The sequence below is a fragment of the Maylandia zebra genome, linkage group LG16 (genome assembly GCF_041146795.1).
Source record: "Maylandia zebra isolate NMK-2024a linkage group LG16, Mzebra_GT3a, whole genome shotgun sequence".
Taxonomy (NCBI): domain Eukaryota; kingdom Metazoa; phylum Chordata; class Actinopteri; order Cichliformes; family Cichlidae; genus Maylandia; species Maylandia zebra.
The window spans coordinates 21,851,579-21,872,140 of NC_135182.1; the positions used below are offsets into that span (position 1 = coordinate 21,851,579).

Below are 20,562 nucleotides of genomic sequence, written 5' to 3' on the forward strand. Positions count from 1 at the left end.
ACCTTGATGACAGGTGGCTGCACCTAAACAATTAATAGCACAGATCTTGTTTTGCCCTTTTGTTTTTCACGTAGAACAACACCAAGGTAACACATCCAGGACGGTGGATGTGCACAGTGGAACGTTTGGTATGTAGCCTTGAATACGTATAACGACAACAGAGGGAGAAACAGCGCCTTGGTTTTATGTGTTTAGATAACGAGGAAATTACAGACAGTCTCGCACACATGAAGAACAGTTCAGCTATAATACATGACATATATTTAATACTCATTAAACAAAAGATGTGGTAGCTGGAATTAATTGTGGCTACCTTTCATGAACGCCAACCCCCCTACGCCCAAAAGCATAAATGGTCTCTCCCACCGTAGCGGCGTCTGTCCTGTGCGGCGCTGACTGCAAATCAATGAAGCCCGTATAGTCGCTAAGTAGAAAAGAGACGGGGCTGGGCGACTGAAGTTGGGACAATTTGCGGAGGTTTCTGTTGCCGGATAGTCGACGACAACAAGGATATGTATACAGCGAATATGCGCAGAAACCAGTTTTCTTGTCTTTTAGCGGAGTAAGGAGGATATCTATCAACATATATTCTACTTGTACGTGGAGTTTGGTGCATTTCACCTGAAATCTGTAGCTTTAGCAACAACTAACACCCACTGTCCAGTTGAGGATGATTTTTGCCAATACTGGAAACCCGATAAGGACTCCTCATCGCAAACAGGTAAATAAACAAATATTTACTAAAGACCAGGCTTACGACGTAAAGTTGCCTCGTCGGCAGCCTTATGGAATAAGTCTGTATGACAGAATCGCACAGCGCACATAAACCGAATGTGAACCGAGAAAACTTTTTTACTTGTTATTTAAAGTGGCAGCGTTCACGTTTTGTGATGTAATCGCCACATAGGCTACTTATGAATAATGAGAATACCTGCTGCTCCTGGGCTGCGGTCCAGGTCCTGTAGTAGGGACAACATGAACTGGCCATCGACACCACTTTACATAAACTAAACCCCGCATAACAACTTCTAGGGTGCATGTTTACTTGCACCAGTCTCTATTTTGTTTGGTTTCTGTTTCAGTGCGCTCTCTGTCAGCGCAGTAAGCCACTGGCTGCTTTATCTATTCGAGAGTAAATGCATTCACTGAGTTTACTTGCTGAAGGCTACAGATCTTCCCCTCTATAGCGTATAATTACACAGTATGGATGCTTCATTGCCCGCTGATGGATTTACTTTGTGCCAGTTACATATAGATGTCGAAAACAGCCCTTGAGTCAGTGGTTTGAATAAGCATATTTACTTTGCGCTGCTCATGCTGTTATCCTGTGGCTAGAGCTCCATGGGTGAGGCCTGTTACTGGAAACCCTGTGTATATTTCCGGCTAGGATATGACGGGCTCCGCTGGTCTGTAGCTGGCTGATAAGATGTCGTCCTCTCCCCCATCTCAGTCTCTCGCACTCCTGCATCAGCTAGTTGTCTGAAAGCCAAATTCACTTTCAGCCCCACAGAAAAAGGGAGGTTACAGCCACCTGAGTCCCAGGCTTTGAAACATGAAGCTGTGGTCTTTGTGGCCGGAATCCTCTTTTAAGATCGCCTTGCCTTGTGTGTTGGTGTTATAAACAGTCACCGAGGTGCATGCATATAGGGCATGTCTCACTTTATATTATGTGGCATTTAGAGCTGAAAAGAGTGTTTTTTTTTTTTGTTTTTTTTAAACAAAACTATTATTCAGCAGTGACTCTGCCAAGTTTAAAGATATACGTTTTAAAGATATAACTTGAAGAAAAACAACCAAAAGCTCCATCTCCTTTCCTACTGTTTAAGTTCTTAATATGACAAATATATTTGTTAATGATGTACCCAGAGATAGCATCAGCTATGCTTTTTTTTTTTTTTTTTCCAGGATGTGATTCATGTCTGCTTAAGAGTCTGTCTTTTGAGAGACCAAGAATTTAGCTTTAATAAACTTGCCTTGCCTTGCCTTGCCTAATAAGACTTGTCTTATTTGTTATTCTTGGTTTTGGGTGGCACATTGAACTGTTGTATCAAAGCAAGAGGGTTCTTGCTTTGTATCTGCTGACTGTGTGGAGTTTGAATGCGCTCCCTGTGCCTCTCTCGATACTTCCTCCCAGAGTCCAAAAATATACTTGTTAGGTTAATTGGTGATGCTAAATTGACCGTAAGCATGGCCTTGTTGGCTCTGTGATGGAGTGGTGACTGGTTCAGGGTGTAGCCACCCACAGGCTTAAGTCCTCCCATAACCATCCACAGGAATATAAAAGGATTACGTATAGTGTATTTTAATGAAACTGTGAAGATTAAAAAAAAAAAGTTACAGGAGGTGTAGTAGCTAGTTAAGATTGAACGTGTATGATACGGTACTTGCAGAATCCCAGTAAGGTAATTATTGTTTACATCTTTTGGCCTGACAATATGTGAAAACTCTGTGTTTGCTGTTATCAAGAGAAACACCATCTTAGGCAATTAATAATTTGACTTTTATCAGTTGTTTCTCATTAATCTCATTCTGTTCAAATTGTGTAGCAATCTCACCATGCTTCGAAAAGCGGGTGACTGGTGGTTAAGGGTGAGGGAGATAGAGACTTTTGCCTGGAGTCAGTGGGAAAACAGTAGGTCAGGCTTGTTTCATGGTGAAGGCATGTGAGGCAGGCGACCAGTTGGTCACAAGAGAAGATCCTCTAGGCTGACGTCCAGATTTGGATTGCTCAATCCTGTCACCACTTCGTGCTTGGGATGCCATCAGCTTCCTCTCAGCGTGTGATTCTTCAAAGAGGGGGGTGGGGGGAGGGATTGGAGGTCGGGGGTAATCACTGTCAGATAGCAAGGAGGGAGACAAATCCCCAAGGGGAGAAGTTCTGTCAGACTGGGACATCTGTGTCTTGTAAACACAAAGCTCAAAGTTGCTCAGTCGCCAGAGGACTTTTACTTTTGCTTTTTTTTTTATATTCCCCGCCTTCGATAAAGAGGCTCAGTAGCTAACAAACACAATGCTGACACTGAAAGCGTTGGTTCACTTTGTGAAAAGACTGTCATACATATATATTGAAGTCTGAAAAGCCGTCCCTAAATAAGTAAAGCATGTTATAGCAGAATATTGAGGTTAAAGGGTTTAGAGCTACACCTTAGATGGCTGCAGATAGCTTATTCGACACCCTGAGGCATTGTGACGTTAGTGTGATGCTGATGTCAAAGCTACAGGTGGCTGTGTGGGCTGATTATGCTGACTGCAGAGGTATGTTGAGGATTGCCCTGTATCTATGAATCAGTGGTATGCAAAAAATAATAATAATAATTCTCACACTGGACATTACATGTTTCCATGATGGTTTCCAGGGTTCAGACAGATCCTTGTTTTTCCCCTTGTACGTGTCTATTGTAACAACATGTATGAATGGATAATAAACCCTGTTTGATTTTTGATGAACCCTTGAAACGAGTCTAACCTATTGTTTCCCTGACGTACAACAGCAACCTGCTCTATTGTCACATCCCATGGCTCCACCCAGCCCGAGCACCAACAGCAGCACCAACAACAGCAGCAGCAGTAGCACTGCAGGCTGGGAGCAGCTCAGCAAAACAAACCTCTACATCCGAGGCCTGTCCCCTTCAACTACAGATCATGACTTAGTCAAGCTCTGTCAGCCGTGAGTACCACCGTCCTGCGCTGTCCTTTATTATCTGCCATTGATCATTCATTGATTTATTTTAGTTTGCACTGGTTGTGACTAATGAAAAACACTATATGGACAAAAGCACTCTGGAATATCGCACCATGAAAGCCCTCAGTGCACAATTTTTGTCCTGATGTTTATGCAGGGAAGGTTTAAAACTCTGCCGTCGCTGAGTCAGCAGAGCGTTGACGACTTTTACACACTGTGCACTTCAGCACTCAGCAACCTGGCTCTCTAACTTTACGTGGTCTGCCACTACATGGCTGAGTTGATGTGCTTACACTTACAGTTAATTGTAGAATATCCAGGAGGAAATAAATTTCACAAACCTGTTGCAGGGGTGGTATCGGATAACCAGTTCTTTTACAATTGCTTGTAAAGGTAGACTGCGTGGCTTGTTGCTTTATTTTTATACAGCTGAATTCAAAGATTAGGAGGTGTGGCCCAGTGCTTTTGTTCATATACTGTAAATTTATGAGAATGCAAACAGGTTGACGTAAGAGGTAAATGTGTCATTTTAGCAATATAACAGCAATATTCAAGGATACACTTCAATACTGATTTAATAGTTATCTCAAGGACTGTACATGGAAAGAGAAAAATAGAACATAACTCAACTTGACAGCATGCAGGGCACAGAGTCAAAGATTTCATATATCGTATGTGTGGGGGGAAAAAAAGAAAAGGTATGCACTGAGCTCATTCACAGCCCTCTTTGCATCCTGATTGCTTTTTATATACCAAGGAGACAGACCATGGCGCATCAGAAATTTCATTTCCTTTTCTCTCTGAGGCCCCATCTTAAAAATATGACAGTGAATAAGAAGGAAAAATGTGCGGTTCATTTGTATGCAGAGGCTTATAGGTAAATTTCGGGTCCAAAAGAAAATTTTTGACCCTGGGGATTTTTTTGTTTTTCCGAATCATGTGAGGATGTAGTTGGAATCATTTTATTTGTCGTGGTGTATATAGGTGCATCGCAGAGATCACATCAAACGTGCTGCTTACCACTTCCTTTTTAAATATGGGAGCAAACAAGACTTGACTTGTGCATTCAGAATACCTCACTGGATCACAGCGAATGATCTGAAAGTTGTGATAAGCGGTTACGTGTTAGATACATGCAAATGTTCTGCATTTTGATGGTTCTGTAAGAGAAGTAACAGGATCTGTAGTTGAGTAAATTAAAATTAATGTTCAGGAGAAAGAGGGGTCATAAGTTCATGCTCTTTCACCCAGTTTAGCATCTGTAGCTTATATATCCTCCAGTTTGTTTCGGGTTACATTGTGTCCTGAAGCAAGGGCATATAAACCCTTCAGATTTGGAAAATACTGTACAATTTAAAAAAACAAAACTAAATAAAGATTCTGGAGATTTTCCTTTTGTCTTGTTATTCCCATTTTGGTCACAGATTTTATTACTAACCCTTTTCTAGTTTGAAGAGGACTAAACGTTGTACCTACAAAAGCACTTTTTATCTCTATTACATAATATTTGTGACAGAGCAATTTAGGGTTTTGTCTTAAGTAACATGGAAATTTAAAAGGGTATCCTGATTAAAAGGGAAAGCATAGGAGCAATGTAGTGAATGGAATCTGTGGTGACCTGTAAGCATGACATGCAATGCAAAATGGTCAAGTAAACCACTTTGCATTTACTAAACTAATTTAAACCTTCAAGCGATGGATTGGAAAGACGGCTAATGCCAAGAAAGAATCATTTGAATGCGATAATCTTTGTATTTCATGAGGCATGGGTCTGTCAGTACTTTAGAGAAATCTGTCAGTGAAAAAGTCTTCTGTGAAGACGGTTTTAATGTGTATATAGTTCACTACTAAGCCTAAATATAATCTTGAAACAGCCTGTGACACATAGACTTTGCAAGGATGTTGCCCTTCAGCAACCCTCCTTCTTGCAAGAGACAATGAGACTGTTAAAAGTTTAAAACACTGGTTTAGGTAAAGGGACTATTTGAAATTGGAGATTACTTGTTTGCAGCACTGTGGGGTTTTCAGCACCACATGGAAACCACTTCCTGTTTCTCATGTTTTTACAGTGATGTCATGGATTGTTGCTCAACCTCTTCTCTCAGTCAAAGTGTTTTATAACTGGCTTTGTCTGGTGCGCAAACCTGCTAACAATACCTCGCCTTTCTGCTCCTCCCATAGGTATGGCAAAATTGTATCAACAAAAGCTATCCTGGACAAGGCTACAAATAAGTGCAAAGGTGTGTCATCTTCTTTTTTTTGTCTTACCAGCACTGCCCTCTTTTATCTCTCTTGAGATTCAATATGCATGAAAGGAAACTGCCACGCAAGATATATAGCACCTACACATTCCTAAAATTCTCCAAAAACTGCAGCATCCAGGGTGTGACTTCTGTCATTAAAAAAAATCAAGCAGACATGTAGTTTCAGATCATTTCAGGAAACAGACAGTCAGGCTGTTTAAAGCTGCCTCTCAGCTCGTGTTATTTTAAGCAGCGGCTCTTGTCGCTGGTTTGTCGCTATCATGCACGCTGCCTAGGAGGAAGACGCGCCCAACTCTTCCTCTTCTTGCTGAGTGACACTGTTGGTCTTATTCCAGTTCTAGTAGATTGCTCACCTGACTAAAGCAGGGTTTGCTGAATCTCTAGGGGTAATGGGATTAAGAGATCGCTTTGTCACTCTCTACTGGATTATAGAGATGCCAGTAAATCAAAGTCCTTCAGTGAAATGAGAAACCATTAAAGACCTTGCGAGGCTCTGACTGAATTTTAAATAGAACAGGCTTTTGCGATGACCTTATTTATCCACTTTAAAAACTGCCTTATTTGGCTTTTTTACTGGCTTTTTTAAAACAGTGTGACCCATTTTTTTTTTAGCTGGAACTGTTCTGATACATTCATCATGACTCATTTTAAATGTGTTCTATATATCAAGAGCAGTAGAAGCTATAAACTATGTATACACCCTGTTTGTACCCCCATTACAAAGAGCTGAACTGACCCACTGGTATCTGCAGCCTCAGCACTTTTTTTTTCCCCCCCTACTTTCGAAAAACATGCTGTCACACGCACAAATCAAGCATATTTATATGTACAAACAGAAAGAACTATATCATGTAATATACAAAAATACACATTTTAAAGTTACATCTTAAAATATAGAATGAATAGTTATCTCAAGGATAGCTATTGGTGGTTCTATCATTATCTGTTCCTGGTATAGAGAAATTCCTTGTAAGAGCAAGTCTCATCACTTGACATCGATCTTTGAAATGCCTCTGAGTAGTTATTTGGGCAGTTATTGTGATGACCCCTTCTAAATGAATGAGGAGAAGGCTGTAGGTTTAATTTCAGTGGTTACTGGGGCATAAAAGTCAAATCCAGCACAAACTATTAAAAAAAACTTTTGGCAGCCACTTGAAGCAATAAATCACTTTAATAAAACCTGTCTGACAGTGAAGGAGGTTTAAAGATCTCAAAAAGCAACACATCATAACACGATCTAAAGAAACACTTAAGAAAGTCACTGTCATCTCTCTGCCTGGGAAGGGTTACAAAGCAAATTCTAAGGCTTTGGGACTCAATTGAACCACGGTGAAAGCTACTATACACATCTGGAGAAAACTTGGAGCACTGTAAACCTTCCCACGGGTGACCAGCTGACCGAAATTGCTCCAAGAGCACATCAGTGACTTATCCAAGAGTTCACAAAAGAACCCAGAACAGCATTAAAGAACCTCAGGCTTCACATCTCTGTTAAGGTCAGAGTTCAAGATTCAACAATAAGAAACAGACTGGGCAAAAATGGCATGGATAGCAGAGTTCATGTAGAAAATCGTCTCACATTTGCCAAAAAACATCCTGATGATCCTGAAGACGTTTGGGGAAATGCTCTGTGGACTGACGAGACAAGCTGAACTTTTTGGCAGGGTCAGAAGGCTAACACAGCATTTCAGAAAGGGAATATCATTCCAACAGTGAAACATGGTGGTGGTAATGTGATGGTTTGGGGCTGTTTTGCTGCCACAGGACCTGGAAGACTTGCTGTGGTAAATTTAACCATGAATTCTGCTCGTGATCTCACACTGAAGCACATTTGGGTTCTGCAGCAGGACAATGATCCAGAACACACCAGCAAATCCACCTCTGAATGGCTTAAGTGGCCTAGTCAAAGTCCTGACCTGAATCCAACCGAGATGCTGTGGCATGACCTTAAAAAGCTGGTTCATGCTCAAACACTTTTTGTATGTCACACAGTTTAAACTGTCAACAACATGTTTCTCAGTTTGACTGCTGAGTGGCTCAGAGGGTCCCCTGTAGAGTTATTCAGAATTTGTTGAGAGCCATGTCTTCTCCTCATGTAATGTCTGTGGTCTAGAATGTCATCCTAATTATGTGTTTTATCCCCTCAGGATATGGCTTTGTTGACTTTGATAGCCCCGCTGCAGCTCAGAAAGCTGTGGCTACCTTGAAGACAAGCGGTGTCCAGGCTCAGATGGCAAAGGTAAGGCTTCATTGCAGACTAATCCTGATATCACATCAATACAAATCACTCAGCTTCACTCTTTGTCCTCCTTCTGGCTACTTGATCAACTTAAAACTAATCCTTAAGGTATTACATAGCAGGATTGCATGATATACGTTCCACAACCAGTATGCTCATTGGCTCTGATCACTGAATTGAATCATACAGGAAGTGTGTGCTGAGAACAGTCTCTATTTGTGTAATTACTGTATGTGTGACAAAAGTAACCCATGCACCAGTTTGTGGCAGCCTCTAGGTTGCTGCATGTGAATTATACAATTACTTGTAGCAGGGTTGTCAAACATAAGGGCCAAGGGCCAGAATTGGCCGCCAATTCTCCAATCTGGGCTACTGGACAGGAACAGGAAAAACAGGAATATGGGACACAATGTGCAGTGAGCTACCAGAACTTTTTCCTGTAATTTTATACATTTATCATGTAGAAACACTAGCTTTTATTGTCATATCTCCGGGGTTAAATGTGCAGGTAAATGTCTTTACGCTGCCAGAAAGGGAAGTTTCACGTGTCTGGCCAAGATCAAAGTGGGCTGTATGTGGCCCTCAATGTAAAATGAGTTTTAATGAATATGTACTCTGCTGGATTGCAGTTGTTCCATTTGCAGTAATTATTAATGAACAAAATGGTAGGTTAATGTGTAACAGGTATTTCTGGTGTGTGTGTGTGTGCTTTAAACGTGATTTAGGAGTTGATGTTCAGTGATCTTGGAGGTCATAGTTCATGTCTTGTCAAAAGAAAGTAAGTACTTTTACTTGACTGCTGTCAAAAGGACTCTACCAAGACATTTGCTGAATCTCCAACCTCTTCCTGCAGCTTTCTCCCTGGTGTCGTTTTTGCTGTCATTAATAGTCTTCTTCACTTGTGTTCTATCAGTTTCCATTTTGGTTCTCATTTGTACAAAACTAGAAAACATTTGTTATCATTTTTAGTACATTTCTGCTTTTGAGAGCATTCCAAAAGACTAATTTGTATCTGAGCTTTAAAAATAATCTGAAAGTTTGAGGATTTTAAACATTTAAAGAAACAACAACATTGTGACATGTTTGCTGGGATTGGTCAGTATTTCCTTGACTTGTTTTTCTTCTGTTGAAGCTGGCAATCAGTTGATGCTCAGCTGGATTGGATCTACTCATCAGAAGCTTGTTCAAGTAGATCAAGTTGCAGTTGTTGCTCAGCTCCTATAAATATGGCTGTGAACTGCGTTGCGCGTTAAGTAGCGCCGTGATGATGGGAAACATGACATCAGGACAAAGTGACTCAAATTGTTCTGTGTCAAATTCTCAGGGCTTGACTGAAAGTTTTAAAGGTGCATGAAACTCCAGTGCACTTTGGAGAAACAGTATCAGTTATACTAAAATCGCAGTGACGCAGACCAGAAGTTACTATATCATTACGAAATCGATACATAAAGCTTTTTTCACAGATGCATGATTAGCAAAATAAAAAGTCAAAAATCAACAGAAGGCTCTCAGAATGTGAGTAGTGATCTCTAAACTGTATTTAAAAAGAGGAGAAGCCAAATTCTCATGTAAATATAAGGAGTCAAGGGTACTACTGTGTATCAAATACTTTGTGACACATTGTTTTGGCAGTATTCAAGAAGTTATACTACAGCAGGACAATGTTCCAAAATATAGTCAACACTTTGCAAGAACCATTTTAACACCAAAGAAGACCACGGAGGACTTCACTCCACAATTACATGACCTTAACCCGTCTGAATATTTATGGGGACACTTAATTAATGAGAGAAATCGAATACATTCCTCGTATCATAGGACGTTTTTTCAAACTGTAGTGGGATGACTTGGATCATCAGGCTTTGTAGAGTACATATCAGATCACATACATGTTATCATTAAAACCACTAGGAGGTCATACCAAATACTAAAATAAAATTCTTTGGTGGTCTTTTTGTAACAAACATTATTTTCAGCTTTTATAAATGATGTTAGATTAGTTTATTAGAAAAGGCCCCACTCAATAATACATGAAGCAGAAGCAGCTCTGTCTGTTAACTTGAATGAAACACTTAAAAAGGAACTGAAGGTTGTGGAAGTTTAGAGAACAGACCATAAATTCATGTTACATTTGAGCAAACCAAAGCAGATTATATTACAGCTCTAAACAATATTTTAATATTTAATGTTTTATTTGAAATTGCTATTGTCTAAAAAAAGTAGTACTGCGAGTAAAATTGGTGATGGTGACACAGCTCGATTATTTTTCATCACTTCGTGTATATCCATGTTGATGTGCTCCTACGGTATGTCTGCCCAGGCTGATGATATTCTACCCACTTCAAAGACTTTTCATTAAATCTCCCAATATAATCGTATATTTATACAGCAGTTCAAGTTAGAGTTTTGAATATTGTTAAATGAATATACAGGAATATTAAAATAACAGATGGTTCGATGGTGGCCTCTGAAGTCATGTTATTTAACTTGTGGCTTTATATCTTTCAAAAAAGGAAATGAATAATTGAGAGTTGGTTTGGTAACAGTGGATTGTCTGGGAAAAAATAGTTCACCTTCCCACACAACACTGAGCAAGGAGCAAGTGTCCTGTGTCATTTCCGTGTCTGCGGTCCAATGGGATCTTGCTCCAACCACTATGCTTTTTTTTTTTTTTTTTTTTTTTTTTTTTTTTTTTAAAAATACAAACATTAAAAATAAATGTTTCTTAAGGTTTTAGATACGTCGTTATATGCGTACCATTGTCATTGTTACTTCGATTTGGATCATTAAGGCAAAACTGAATCCAGATAGAAATAAGCTATTGAAGTCGACTTACTGGATCTTTAAAATGAGGTCATTCACCTCAATCTAACTTCTGTTTACATAAGTCACAAGTAACGGTAAGTACTGGGTCAAAATTCCCCGTGAATATTTACAATTAAGTCATGTCTAACAACCATAAAAAGAAGCTCACTTATTTATTGATTGATTTATGGGTGTCCACTCTGCTGGCAAAGATCTAACAGTTTCAGCAGAGCCTGTGTGAACTTTAGCTTCACTTCCTGTTCTTAGCTGAAAGGAGTACAACCCGCTGTTTGCTTCTGCTGCTGATGTGTGTTTAGAGATGCTCTTCTGCATATGTTGATTGTAATTGGTCTTGCTGTCAGTTTAAAGCAATTTGACCGTTTTCCTCTGACTTCTAGCATCAACAGTATGTTGGATATTTTCTCCTTTTCAAACTATTCTCTGTAAACCCTAAAGATTGCTGATCTGCTGGGATTTTCCCACACAACAGTTTCTGAAATACTCAGACCAGCCCATCTGGCACCAGCAACCATTCAGTTTTGAGGGTTAAATCCTATGTTTGAACACATTGCTGTTGTTTGGTGTTGCCTAAGCTGCAGCTAATTTGTTGTCATTCCATTTTCTGTTATTGTTGCTGTTTATGAAAAACACAACACAGATGCCTATAGTGAGAGGCCTCTCCCCAGGGATTCATAGCTATCTCTTGCATTTCTGCTGATGCTCTTAAAATACATCAAGAAGCCAGCTGCGAGCCTTAAGCCACCATGAGCCGCATGCAAATATCATCTTATCAGTGCTCTTAGCCAACCCCTTATTACTGAAAACTCCCCCATTACTGAGGATAAATAATATTGAATTCCTAAGGAAGTGGCTCCTTTCCTCTTCTGTCTACACATTACTAAAAAGTCAGTGTGGATGTGATATTACAAAGGAATATTTTTCCAGGTGTGTTTATGGCATTTCTGGTATTGCAATTACAATGTTTTGATATATCTGCGCTTTGTTCTTTTTTTCTTCTTCTTCGTCTTCTTCTTCTTCGTCTTCTTAGCAACAAGAACAAGACCCAACAAACTTGTACATCTCCAACTTGCCTGTGTCTGTGGATGAGCAGGAACTGGAGAACATGTTAAAGCATTTTGGCCAGGTCATATCAACTCGCATCCTGAGGGACTCCAGTGGAGTCAGCAGAGGAGTGGGCTTTGCAAGGTTGGATTCTTTTGTAATTTATTGTCAGAAATAGAACTTGAAATGGTATTGAGAGGTTGTTGTTGTTCCCCCCCCCCCCCCCGCGCCCCTGTGCATACCGCACTGGTATGACTAAACCAAATAAGCATGTGAAATAACTGAAAAACTTCTCTGGCCTCTACCTAGCATTGTATATTTTTTGTTGAAAAATTGTTGGATTGCTTCCTGGCCAAAAGAGGTATCTTTACAACTGTAAATGGGAAGAGACTACTTTTCGCCACTAAAACACAAGTGTCGTCAAGGCCAGGAATAGAAACATGTGGCATGGGCCTTTCCAGACAGGCAAGAAAATCAACAGGAAGTCTGATATTAACTTATTATTAACAATGCCACAGTTTTAATCACATTTGCTATGTTCTACTTGATTTTTACCAGTCATAAAGTAGAAATAAATCTTTATATCACTAAAAAAAAAAAAAAAAAATTCTTGTTGTAAAAATCTCAATGCCCTTTTCAGAATTTGTTTCACTTCTTAAAAATAATACCTAAAAACACATACACTGGGGCTGTTGTCGATTAACAAAGAAACTGTTCATGTATGGACAAATGGAAACGCCTTTAAAAATAGTTTCACAATGACTGGTTTATTTAATTGCAGTGATAATAATAGCTTCCGCCAGTCGTACTCGCGTAACCTGACATTTAACTAAAATACCTGACAGTCAAAGCCATGGTCAAGACTGGCAAAACAGAAATTATCATATTGCATCACGGGAATCTTTTTGTGCATGTCCAAAACCATTCAAGTTGATTCTACAAAAGATGCACGCTATGAACTTGTAGATAAAAATCACTTATGACAAACCACCGCTTCCACTAACTGATAAAGAAGTCATTTTAGGAAAGCACCTGACGCCTTGTTGCTGCAAATGTCACTTCTGTTGTTTTTCACTCTGTTTTTGGGCTTCAGGATGGAGTCAACGGAAAAATGTGATGCAGTCATTTCACACTTCAATGGAAAGTTCATTAAGACACCTCCAGGTGTAGCAGGTAAGAACATACACTATACCTATACTATATTTGGTGGTGTGTATTGTACAAAATACTGCATTTAAGGTTTAACACCTATGTCATTAACAAAAAGATGTGATAGAAAATAAAGTCTATTAGGGCTAGTCTGCATAAGATTGGGTGGAGTTGTATGGGCCAGATGAAGTGACTGGCTCAGTGGTTCATTCTTCCAACAGGAGTCAGTGAGTCTGCTGGTAAAGAGCTCATATACACTCAGCCCGAAGAGGCAGAGCATAGACAAAGAAAACGAAAGAGCTGCTCTGTGTGGCTTTCACTCCCTCTCTAAGCGTTTTAATTGGATTATTAGACTGAAGTAGTCTCTGCTGGCCGTGCCTTGGTCAGGAAGGGGAGGGGATTAAAGCTCCACAGCTGCCAAATTAGATGTCTGTGTTCCCAGGCTGGCTAGTAAATGTGTACTCCTAGGCTTCAGAGAGTGACTGACTACACAGAAAATAATGGCGAACAATGAGTCTGTGCAATAGTGTTTGTTAAACACAAATCTCATATTTCATTCTCTTGCCATGCCTCTTTCTTTTTTTTCATTTTAGCGCCAACTGAACCTTTGCTCTGCAAGTTTGCTGATGGTGGACAGAAAAAGAGACAAAGCCAGAATAAATTTGGCCAGAATGGTCGATACTGGGGAAGGGATGGTGACTCTAGACTGGTAAGTTGATGGAATGAGTCTCAGCTACTAATCCACGGGCAGATAGGAATAATAATAAAGGGCAAAAATCTGAGGCCTGTGCTATGAAGCAGGATTTGAAGCTCAGCAATGGTAACTTCAGATTTACTTGGTAGCTTGTTTTTGTTTCATGACAATAGTTTGGTTTTTGCCATATGTTTTGCCATAACAATTTAACTTGAAAACTCATCTGCTCCAGAAAATAGCGCCACTATTCCTAGAAAATCCCGTGGATTTTGGTGCAGATTCCTTAGAGGGTCTCTTAAGAGTCAATCTTGGGTATCTATGTAAGAAATCAGATTCTCAGTGGAAAGACTGAGGCCTATTGTTCTATGGGTCTTTGTATAATTATATGACACATTTAAAACACTAAAGTCTTGTATTCATTAACGTCATAAGATTTGCAGATAAACCTACTCGCCAGTTTAAATGTTACATTCTTTTTCTTTTGCTACCATGAAATTTGGATAGTATACCAGCTAGAGGGGCGGCTCAAAGAATAAGACAAAATCTGTGATACACTATAAAAATACATCTAAACAACACATTATTCAATATTTCTGCCTTAATGGTGCCTTGATGTTTTCTTCCTTGCTTTAGCTGCTCACTTGCTTGAGATTACATTTTGTTTTTTGGGTTTGTTTGGGTTTTTTTTTTATGCAGCTTACAGGTCTGTAAGCTTTTGTGATGCTGTGCCCATCAGTTCACTGATCACTAGGTTTGGGAAGTCCTGGGTTTAATTATGGAGATGGCACTGAGTAAGATAAAGGCATGCAGTAAAAGCTGTCACATTTCACAATGTTGTGTTCAGCTTATTCAGAAAAGAAACGTTTGGCTGCTCCATTATTCACGAGGGGTCATCACAGCGGGGAGCTCCGCATGTTTCATTTGGCAGACTTTTTTTTTAAATGTCGGATGCCCTTCCTGACGCAACCCTAAAGGGAATTCTGTCTCCTCCCAGGATCAAACTTGGGATTTGCTTGTTAGGGAAATGTGTAAATCACTACACTGTGGAGCCACTTCTTTTGCATGTACTGACTGACTTTTTTGTTTGTTTGTTTTAAGCCTGTTAGTAGCCCTCATCACTGCCAGCCGAGGTTTTTTATTCCCCTCCAAATCATTGCCTGTAAAATTGTCTGCTCATATTCAGTGTCCACCTATGTCATAGTTCTCTCAGTTCACTGACAGTGCTTCAGGTGATGCTTTAGGCAGAGCTGGTAGAGGACAAATATCTGTGGAGTCTAATCTCAATGGCACTATTATATGGAGGAAAGCTAAAAAGTAGTACCCTTGGTCAGTACACAAGGTGAACTAGTAGCTGAAGTACCTTCATAGATCATCATCAAACCACCTTGCTTTGTGACTATTATCACACAGTCCTTTCAGAGAAACCTGCAGCAGTGTAATAAACACTCCTTGTGTCTTATTTTAGAACTGCAAGCATTAAAAATGTCAGAAGTTAAAAATGTATATAGTAGGCTAGGAGATGGATTTCCTCAATCAGTTTCACAGAGACTAATAATACACATGACCACACTGCATACTCAAACATGGTGAACTTGTTTGCTCTGTCATTCACCCTTTGCACAGTCACAAAATGTGTCAATTGAGCATTAGCACCCCTTCAAGATGAATGTATTTATATATTACACTGTGAAGATAATCGGATTCCTTGGGCAAGTGCCAGAGAAATGCAAATGTACGAGCTAATTCTGTCATTCAAGCTCAGGGCTTCTTGGTGACGTTGCAGAAAAGCTTTCTGGTTCTGCGAAAACTGGGGTGTTTTTGTTTGTTTGTTTGTTTTGTTTTGGGGGGGTTTACCAGCCAGGCTTTTCTCATTAACTGTTGGAACAAGCACTGACTGACTCAAAATGCTACAGCTGGTTAGGATGATCCATTTCTTGCAACTCCATGGTATTTAAGCTGCAGAGCAAGAAAGATTGCACAGATTTCTGCTGTCTCTACTGTGGGTACTACTCATTGTACATAGACTGTACAGTCTGCATTCAGTCAGCGCTATATCAATAAGCTCTTTTTAAAGAGCAATTTCCGTGTCGCTGATCACCACTGAACTCATTTGTTTTATCGTATGGGTGTAACACTCCTGTCAGCAGATTATCCTGTCTTCGTTCCTAGGCTCAACATTAACTTGGGCTAAAGGTCCGACTCTAGTTTTAGTTCCTGTTCTACAGGGCATGAATGTATGTGTCATACAGTGTGTGCTATACCAAATGAATGAACTAAAAGGGAATTATAAGTAATGACTTCAACTTCTGTTCCCAAAAAAGAGGAACAAAGTACAACACCACTGTTGGTCTGTTTCTTAATGGCAAAGCGGTTTCATCTGCAAAAAGAAGCCATCTAACATCTGGTTTGTGAAGGCTGGAGCACACTCATCATCACAGGTTCTTAAATCCTGGGATAGAAGTGTCAATTGATTCCTTGATACCTCATAAAATGTGCGCCCCACTTCACGGAGCACAAGTTATAGCTATAAACGCTGTGACATTATTAGTCCACAGCATGTGCTGTTCAAGGCACTGCATTTCTAGTGCGTGGTAATAATTTCTGGCTAGGTCTAGTGCTTTACACTTTGAGAAAACAAAACAAACCACCATCAGCTGACTGTGTTTGGTCAGTCAGTACAAACAGTGTTTTATTTAAAAAAAAAAAAAAAAAAAAAAAAAAAGATCTTCTGTTCCCAACAAACAGAAGTGTGTGTATATAGACCCAGTGTCACGCCACAGCTGATGGTTTTATGTTATTTAAAGTTGCAGACTTCATCTAAGTTGCTAAAGTCCTGTCTTCTTTTTCCTCAGGCTGGAATGACACTCACATATGATCCCAGTTCAGCTGCTATGCAAAATGGGTAAACTAGATTAACATGTATAATGCACTGTTGTTGTTTCAATATATTTACGTCATGTAATATAATATTCTCAATACACTTTGACAGATTTTTTCCAGCACCATACAGTATGTCAAACAGGATGATTACTCAAACTTCCATGTCTCCCTACATGTCTACGCTTTCCACATATCAGGTTTGAATACTTTTTCTATTGATAAATATGCACTTTAAAACATATGTATGTAAAATACATGAACATTGTAATAGAAATATGTGATTTAGTTTCAAAAATATTTGTAAAACATGTGTCTTTGAGATTTGAAATAGTTTTTTGGGGGGGGGGGGTTTGGAGATGTAGGTCAAGTATGTGACAAATGCCGGTATAGCCTTTTATGCTTGTTTATGTGCCATCGCAGTAGGACGTGATCTCTGGAAATAGCATTTGCTCTGAGTCAGACTGTTTACAGAGTGTGTTTGTTGATGTTCCAGATGCAGAACCCATCCTGGATGCCTCATCAACCTTACATCATGCAGCACCCAGTAAGAACAGGAGTTCTCCATATTTTGTTCTGCTGTTTCTCTTTTAATCATAATCTGTTAGTCACCAAATATGTCTTTGGTTTACTGTAAACAGACGGACACATAAAGTAGTAGTTACACACAGATGACGCTGATTTATTTATTTATTTATTTATTTATTTTTGAGGACTGAGCAAGGTGTTTGTCTATGGGTGTCTAAATGACTGTTTTGAATGGACTGTATGAAGCTGTGTATTTAATGACATATGCTAAATGATTTCTAACAGATTTAAAATATGATGGTCTTAGTTTGAAATGAGTTGGCAACAATATACAAACAGTGTCTGATGCGTCAGGCCAGTCGAGATGTTTATAGCCAACTTGCTCGACTTGTAAATTTCACCTTCTGCTACTTCTGCAGGGTACAGTGATATCGCCCTCTATTGACCCATCTCTGTCACTGCAGCCTGCTTCTATGATGGCGCCTCTCACTCAGCAGATGGGTCACCTCTCCTTGGGTAGTGCAGGAACGGTGAGAGAAACCTGCATGAGATTAACTGAGAGATTGTTTGACTCATTATACTTTTGTCTTAGAGGAAAAAAAATTTATTAAGATATGCTTATTTTGGTTTGTGAATAGTCTCATTTTCCATTTTCTTGCAGTTTATGGCTCCCAATACAGCTATGCAAGGAGCATATATCCCACAGTATCCACATCTGCCGACAGCCACTGTTCCTGTGGAAGTATGTGCAGCAACAAAATTGCAGCCTCACTTTTAGCAAAATATTTTGCCCCCCCCCCCCAAAAAAAAAAAAAAAACTGAGTTATTACTCTTTCTTTCAGGAAAACAGTGGACAGTCACATGTGGACTCATCTGGCAATCATTCCCCCTATTCCTATCAACAAACCAAGTAGTGCTGAGGTAACCTTTGGACAACAGCCCACACAACAATGTCTACAAACGCAGCGGACGCTAAGGATCTTTCACTGTTTTGCTCAAATGTTTAAAGTGATACTATTTCGGGTATCGCTTTCAGAGCGTACACCTAAGTTCATCAAAGGATTCAAAGTTTATTTAAAGAAGTTTTATTTTCATACTAGAACGTTTATTTTTTACTAGGGGTCGCACAGGACACAAGAAAGAATCACGTGTCCAGTTGTGCAAAGATGTTTTCTGTTCACTTTTTTCCTGAGGATTTTTTTTTTTTTTTTTTTTTTTTTTTTGCCAAATATTTGAAAATAACCTTTTTGTGCTTGCTGTGTGAGTGTTGATATGGTGATGTGTTTAGTGTTGTTGTTTTTTTCTTGTAAAGTGATTTCTTTTTTTCTTAGAACTCAGTCTTGCTGTCTGAAAATCTGCCTTAATAGTTTTGATACATTTCTTGAACAGACTACCACAAAGCAGCAATAAGCCAAAAAAATTTGATAAGAGCTCTCACCTGCAGGCGGTCTTTTTTTCCTTTTCTGTTTTTTTTTTTTTTTGTTTTTTTGTTTTTTAATGGAACATGTGTTTTTGCTCCCTTCCTCCAAAACCTACTAGAGCAGCAAAAGAAATTTTCCAAAGATGATTTTATTGGATGGAATATTTATTTAGAAAGAAGGCTGTGCATTCGTGTGGATGTTGAAATGTGTTTTTTAGAATAGCTAAAATTAAGCTTGGTGGGGTGGGTGTAATTTTGTTTTGTTGGCTGTGCTTTCTCTTTTTAAAGGTGGTATTACTAATTGTCGTTTTGATGAGGTAGGTATTTTTCACTTTGCAAAAACGGGAAACATGGACGTATGATTGTGGAAAATTAATTAATCAAAGCCTTAAAATAGAACTTGGCCAAATGTTGCAAGAGTCGAAGGGTAAAAATTTGATGAATATGTGTATTTTATTGCGCCTCACTCTTTGATAGGAAACAATCAGACTTGGCACTTTCAGTTGTAGTTTACGTCACCAAAGCTTGTGAGGAAATGCCATCATTTGTCTCTTTAACAAAGGTGACCATGCAAAAAAAGAGTGTAGATTGGACAGTGTGCCTTTTTTCTTTTTTTTTTGTACATTTACATTTAGTTCAGTACACACACAAGTATGAAGGAAGGCTCCAGCAAGTGCCACAGATGACTTTCATGGTAACAGGAAAAATGGGATGGTGCAACACTATAGTAAAGATTCATTTAAAAGGAAAAAAAACTGATGGAGTGCTACGGAAGCAATCTGATATGAAATAGTGCTTTAAAAATAAGTGGCAATTTGTTAAATAGTTGAACCATTTTAACTAAGGTGTCCTCTAGTAAGCCTGTGATTCGACCTGGTTGTCAGTCAGAGCAGTTATCTACCTCAGTTTTCTTTCTCCTCTGTATTAGGCCGGGTTAGCAGGTCCAGCCCGTCCTTCCAGACCAAATCCCACACTCAGGAGCCTGTCAGCCTGAAAGGAAACAGCTGTTTCCCTTTAGGGTTTTTTTTTTTTTTTTTTTTTTTTTTTTTTTTTTTTTTTTTTTAAATACTTTTTGATTTTCCTCAAACCTGTTTCCTTTTTTTTTCTTTTTTCTTTTTTTTCTTATTATGATGGAATAACAATCACTATTGGGGACAGCTCTACTTGCGTTCACTCACTCAGTTTCATAGCCTTTTTGGCAGCAGATTCCACAGGCAAATGTAAAGGCTTTTCAGATTATCACTGACAGCATAGCTTTTGTGGTGTTCACTCAATCTGTGCTCGTTTATACAAACTTTGTGTTGAATCTACAAAGAGCAGCATTTCCTCTGTAGTTAGCTAGGTTGTGCAACAGATACAAAGGGCCAATTCTACTTGAGATTCTTGTGTAATGCCTGAGACTGACGAGTAATACTGTCCTGTGAGGTTAATGCTGCTAGCGGTGTCTGAACCAAGTGCCATAGTATCTGGGTCAAGAGTCGAAGAGGTGCATCAATAAAAAATTGCTCGTATAAGCAACCACCGTAGTGAACAGACATTAAGTTATATGAAAAAGTTCTAATTTATGAAGATTTTTGTACAGACGGCTTTAGGTAATAAGAGATTTTCTAGAGCTATATGAGTTACATGTTGTTTTTTTTAACTTGTGCCACAATTGCCAGACTTAACTTGTTTGTACAGTTTAAGGGATCTCTCCTCTTTATTTCTGTTTTATTGTGCTGTTTTATTGTGTTTGTTAAGCCCCAAACTTCCTTTTGTTTTTCCACCCTAGTATATTGTTGCCCAAATTTTATTCTGTTAATTTCTTTGACTTTTTTGGATTAAAAAAGAAATCTACTTTTA

General features: G+C 39.1%; 1 protein-coding gene across 1 annotated transcript; it reads left to right on the forward strand.

Annotated features, from left to right (window-relative positions):
- Positions 1-395: 395 nt before the first annotated feature.
- On the forward strand, positions 396-20,562 carry rbms1b (RNA binding motif, single stranded interacting protein 1b). The gene is made up of 13 exons (XM_004557640.3): positions 396-721; positions 3,492-3,667; positions 5,864-5,922; positions 8,094-8,185; positions 12,039-12,196; positions 13,146-13,225; positions 13,795-13,910; positions 16,748-16,797; positions 16,885-16,972; positions 17,269-17,319; positions 17,720-17,830; positions 17,962-18,042; positions 18,143-20,562. The coding sequence occupies exons 1-13, from the start codon at positions 671-673 to the stop codon at positions 18,212-18,214; spliced, it is 1,185 nt and encodes a 394-aa protein (XP_004557697.2). The 5' UTR covers positions 396-670; the 3' UTR covers positions 18,215-20,562.

Bases quoted from the DNA above. Each gene is read 5' to 3' on its own strand.
- rbms1b (XM_004557640.3), top strand. From the start codon at position 671: ATGATTTTTGCCAATACTGGAAACCCGATAAGGACTCCTCATCGCAAA. The intron at 13,226-13,794 runs GTAAGAACATAC...TTTTCATTTTAG, and splicing joins GACACCTCCAGGTGTAGCAG to CGCCAACTGAACCTTTGCTC. The intron at 16,798-16,884 runs GTAAACTAGATT...ACACTTTGACAG, and splicing joins TCAGCTGCTATGCAAAATGG to ATTTTTTCCAGCACCATACA.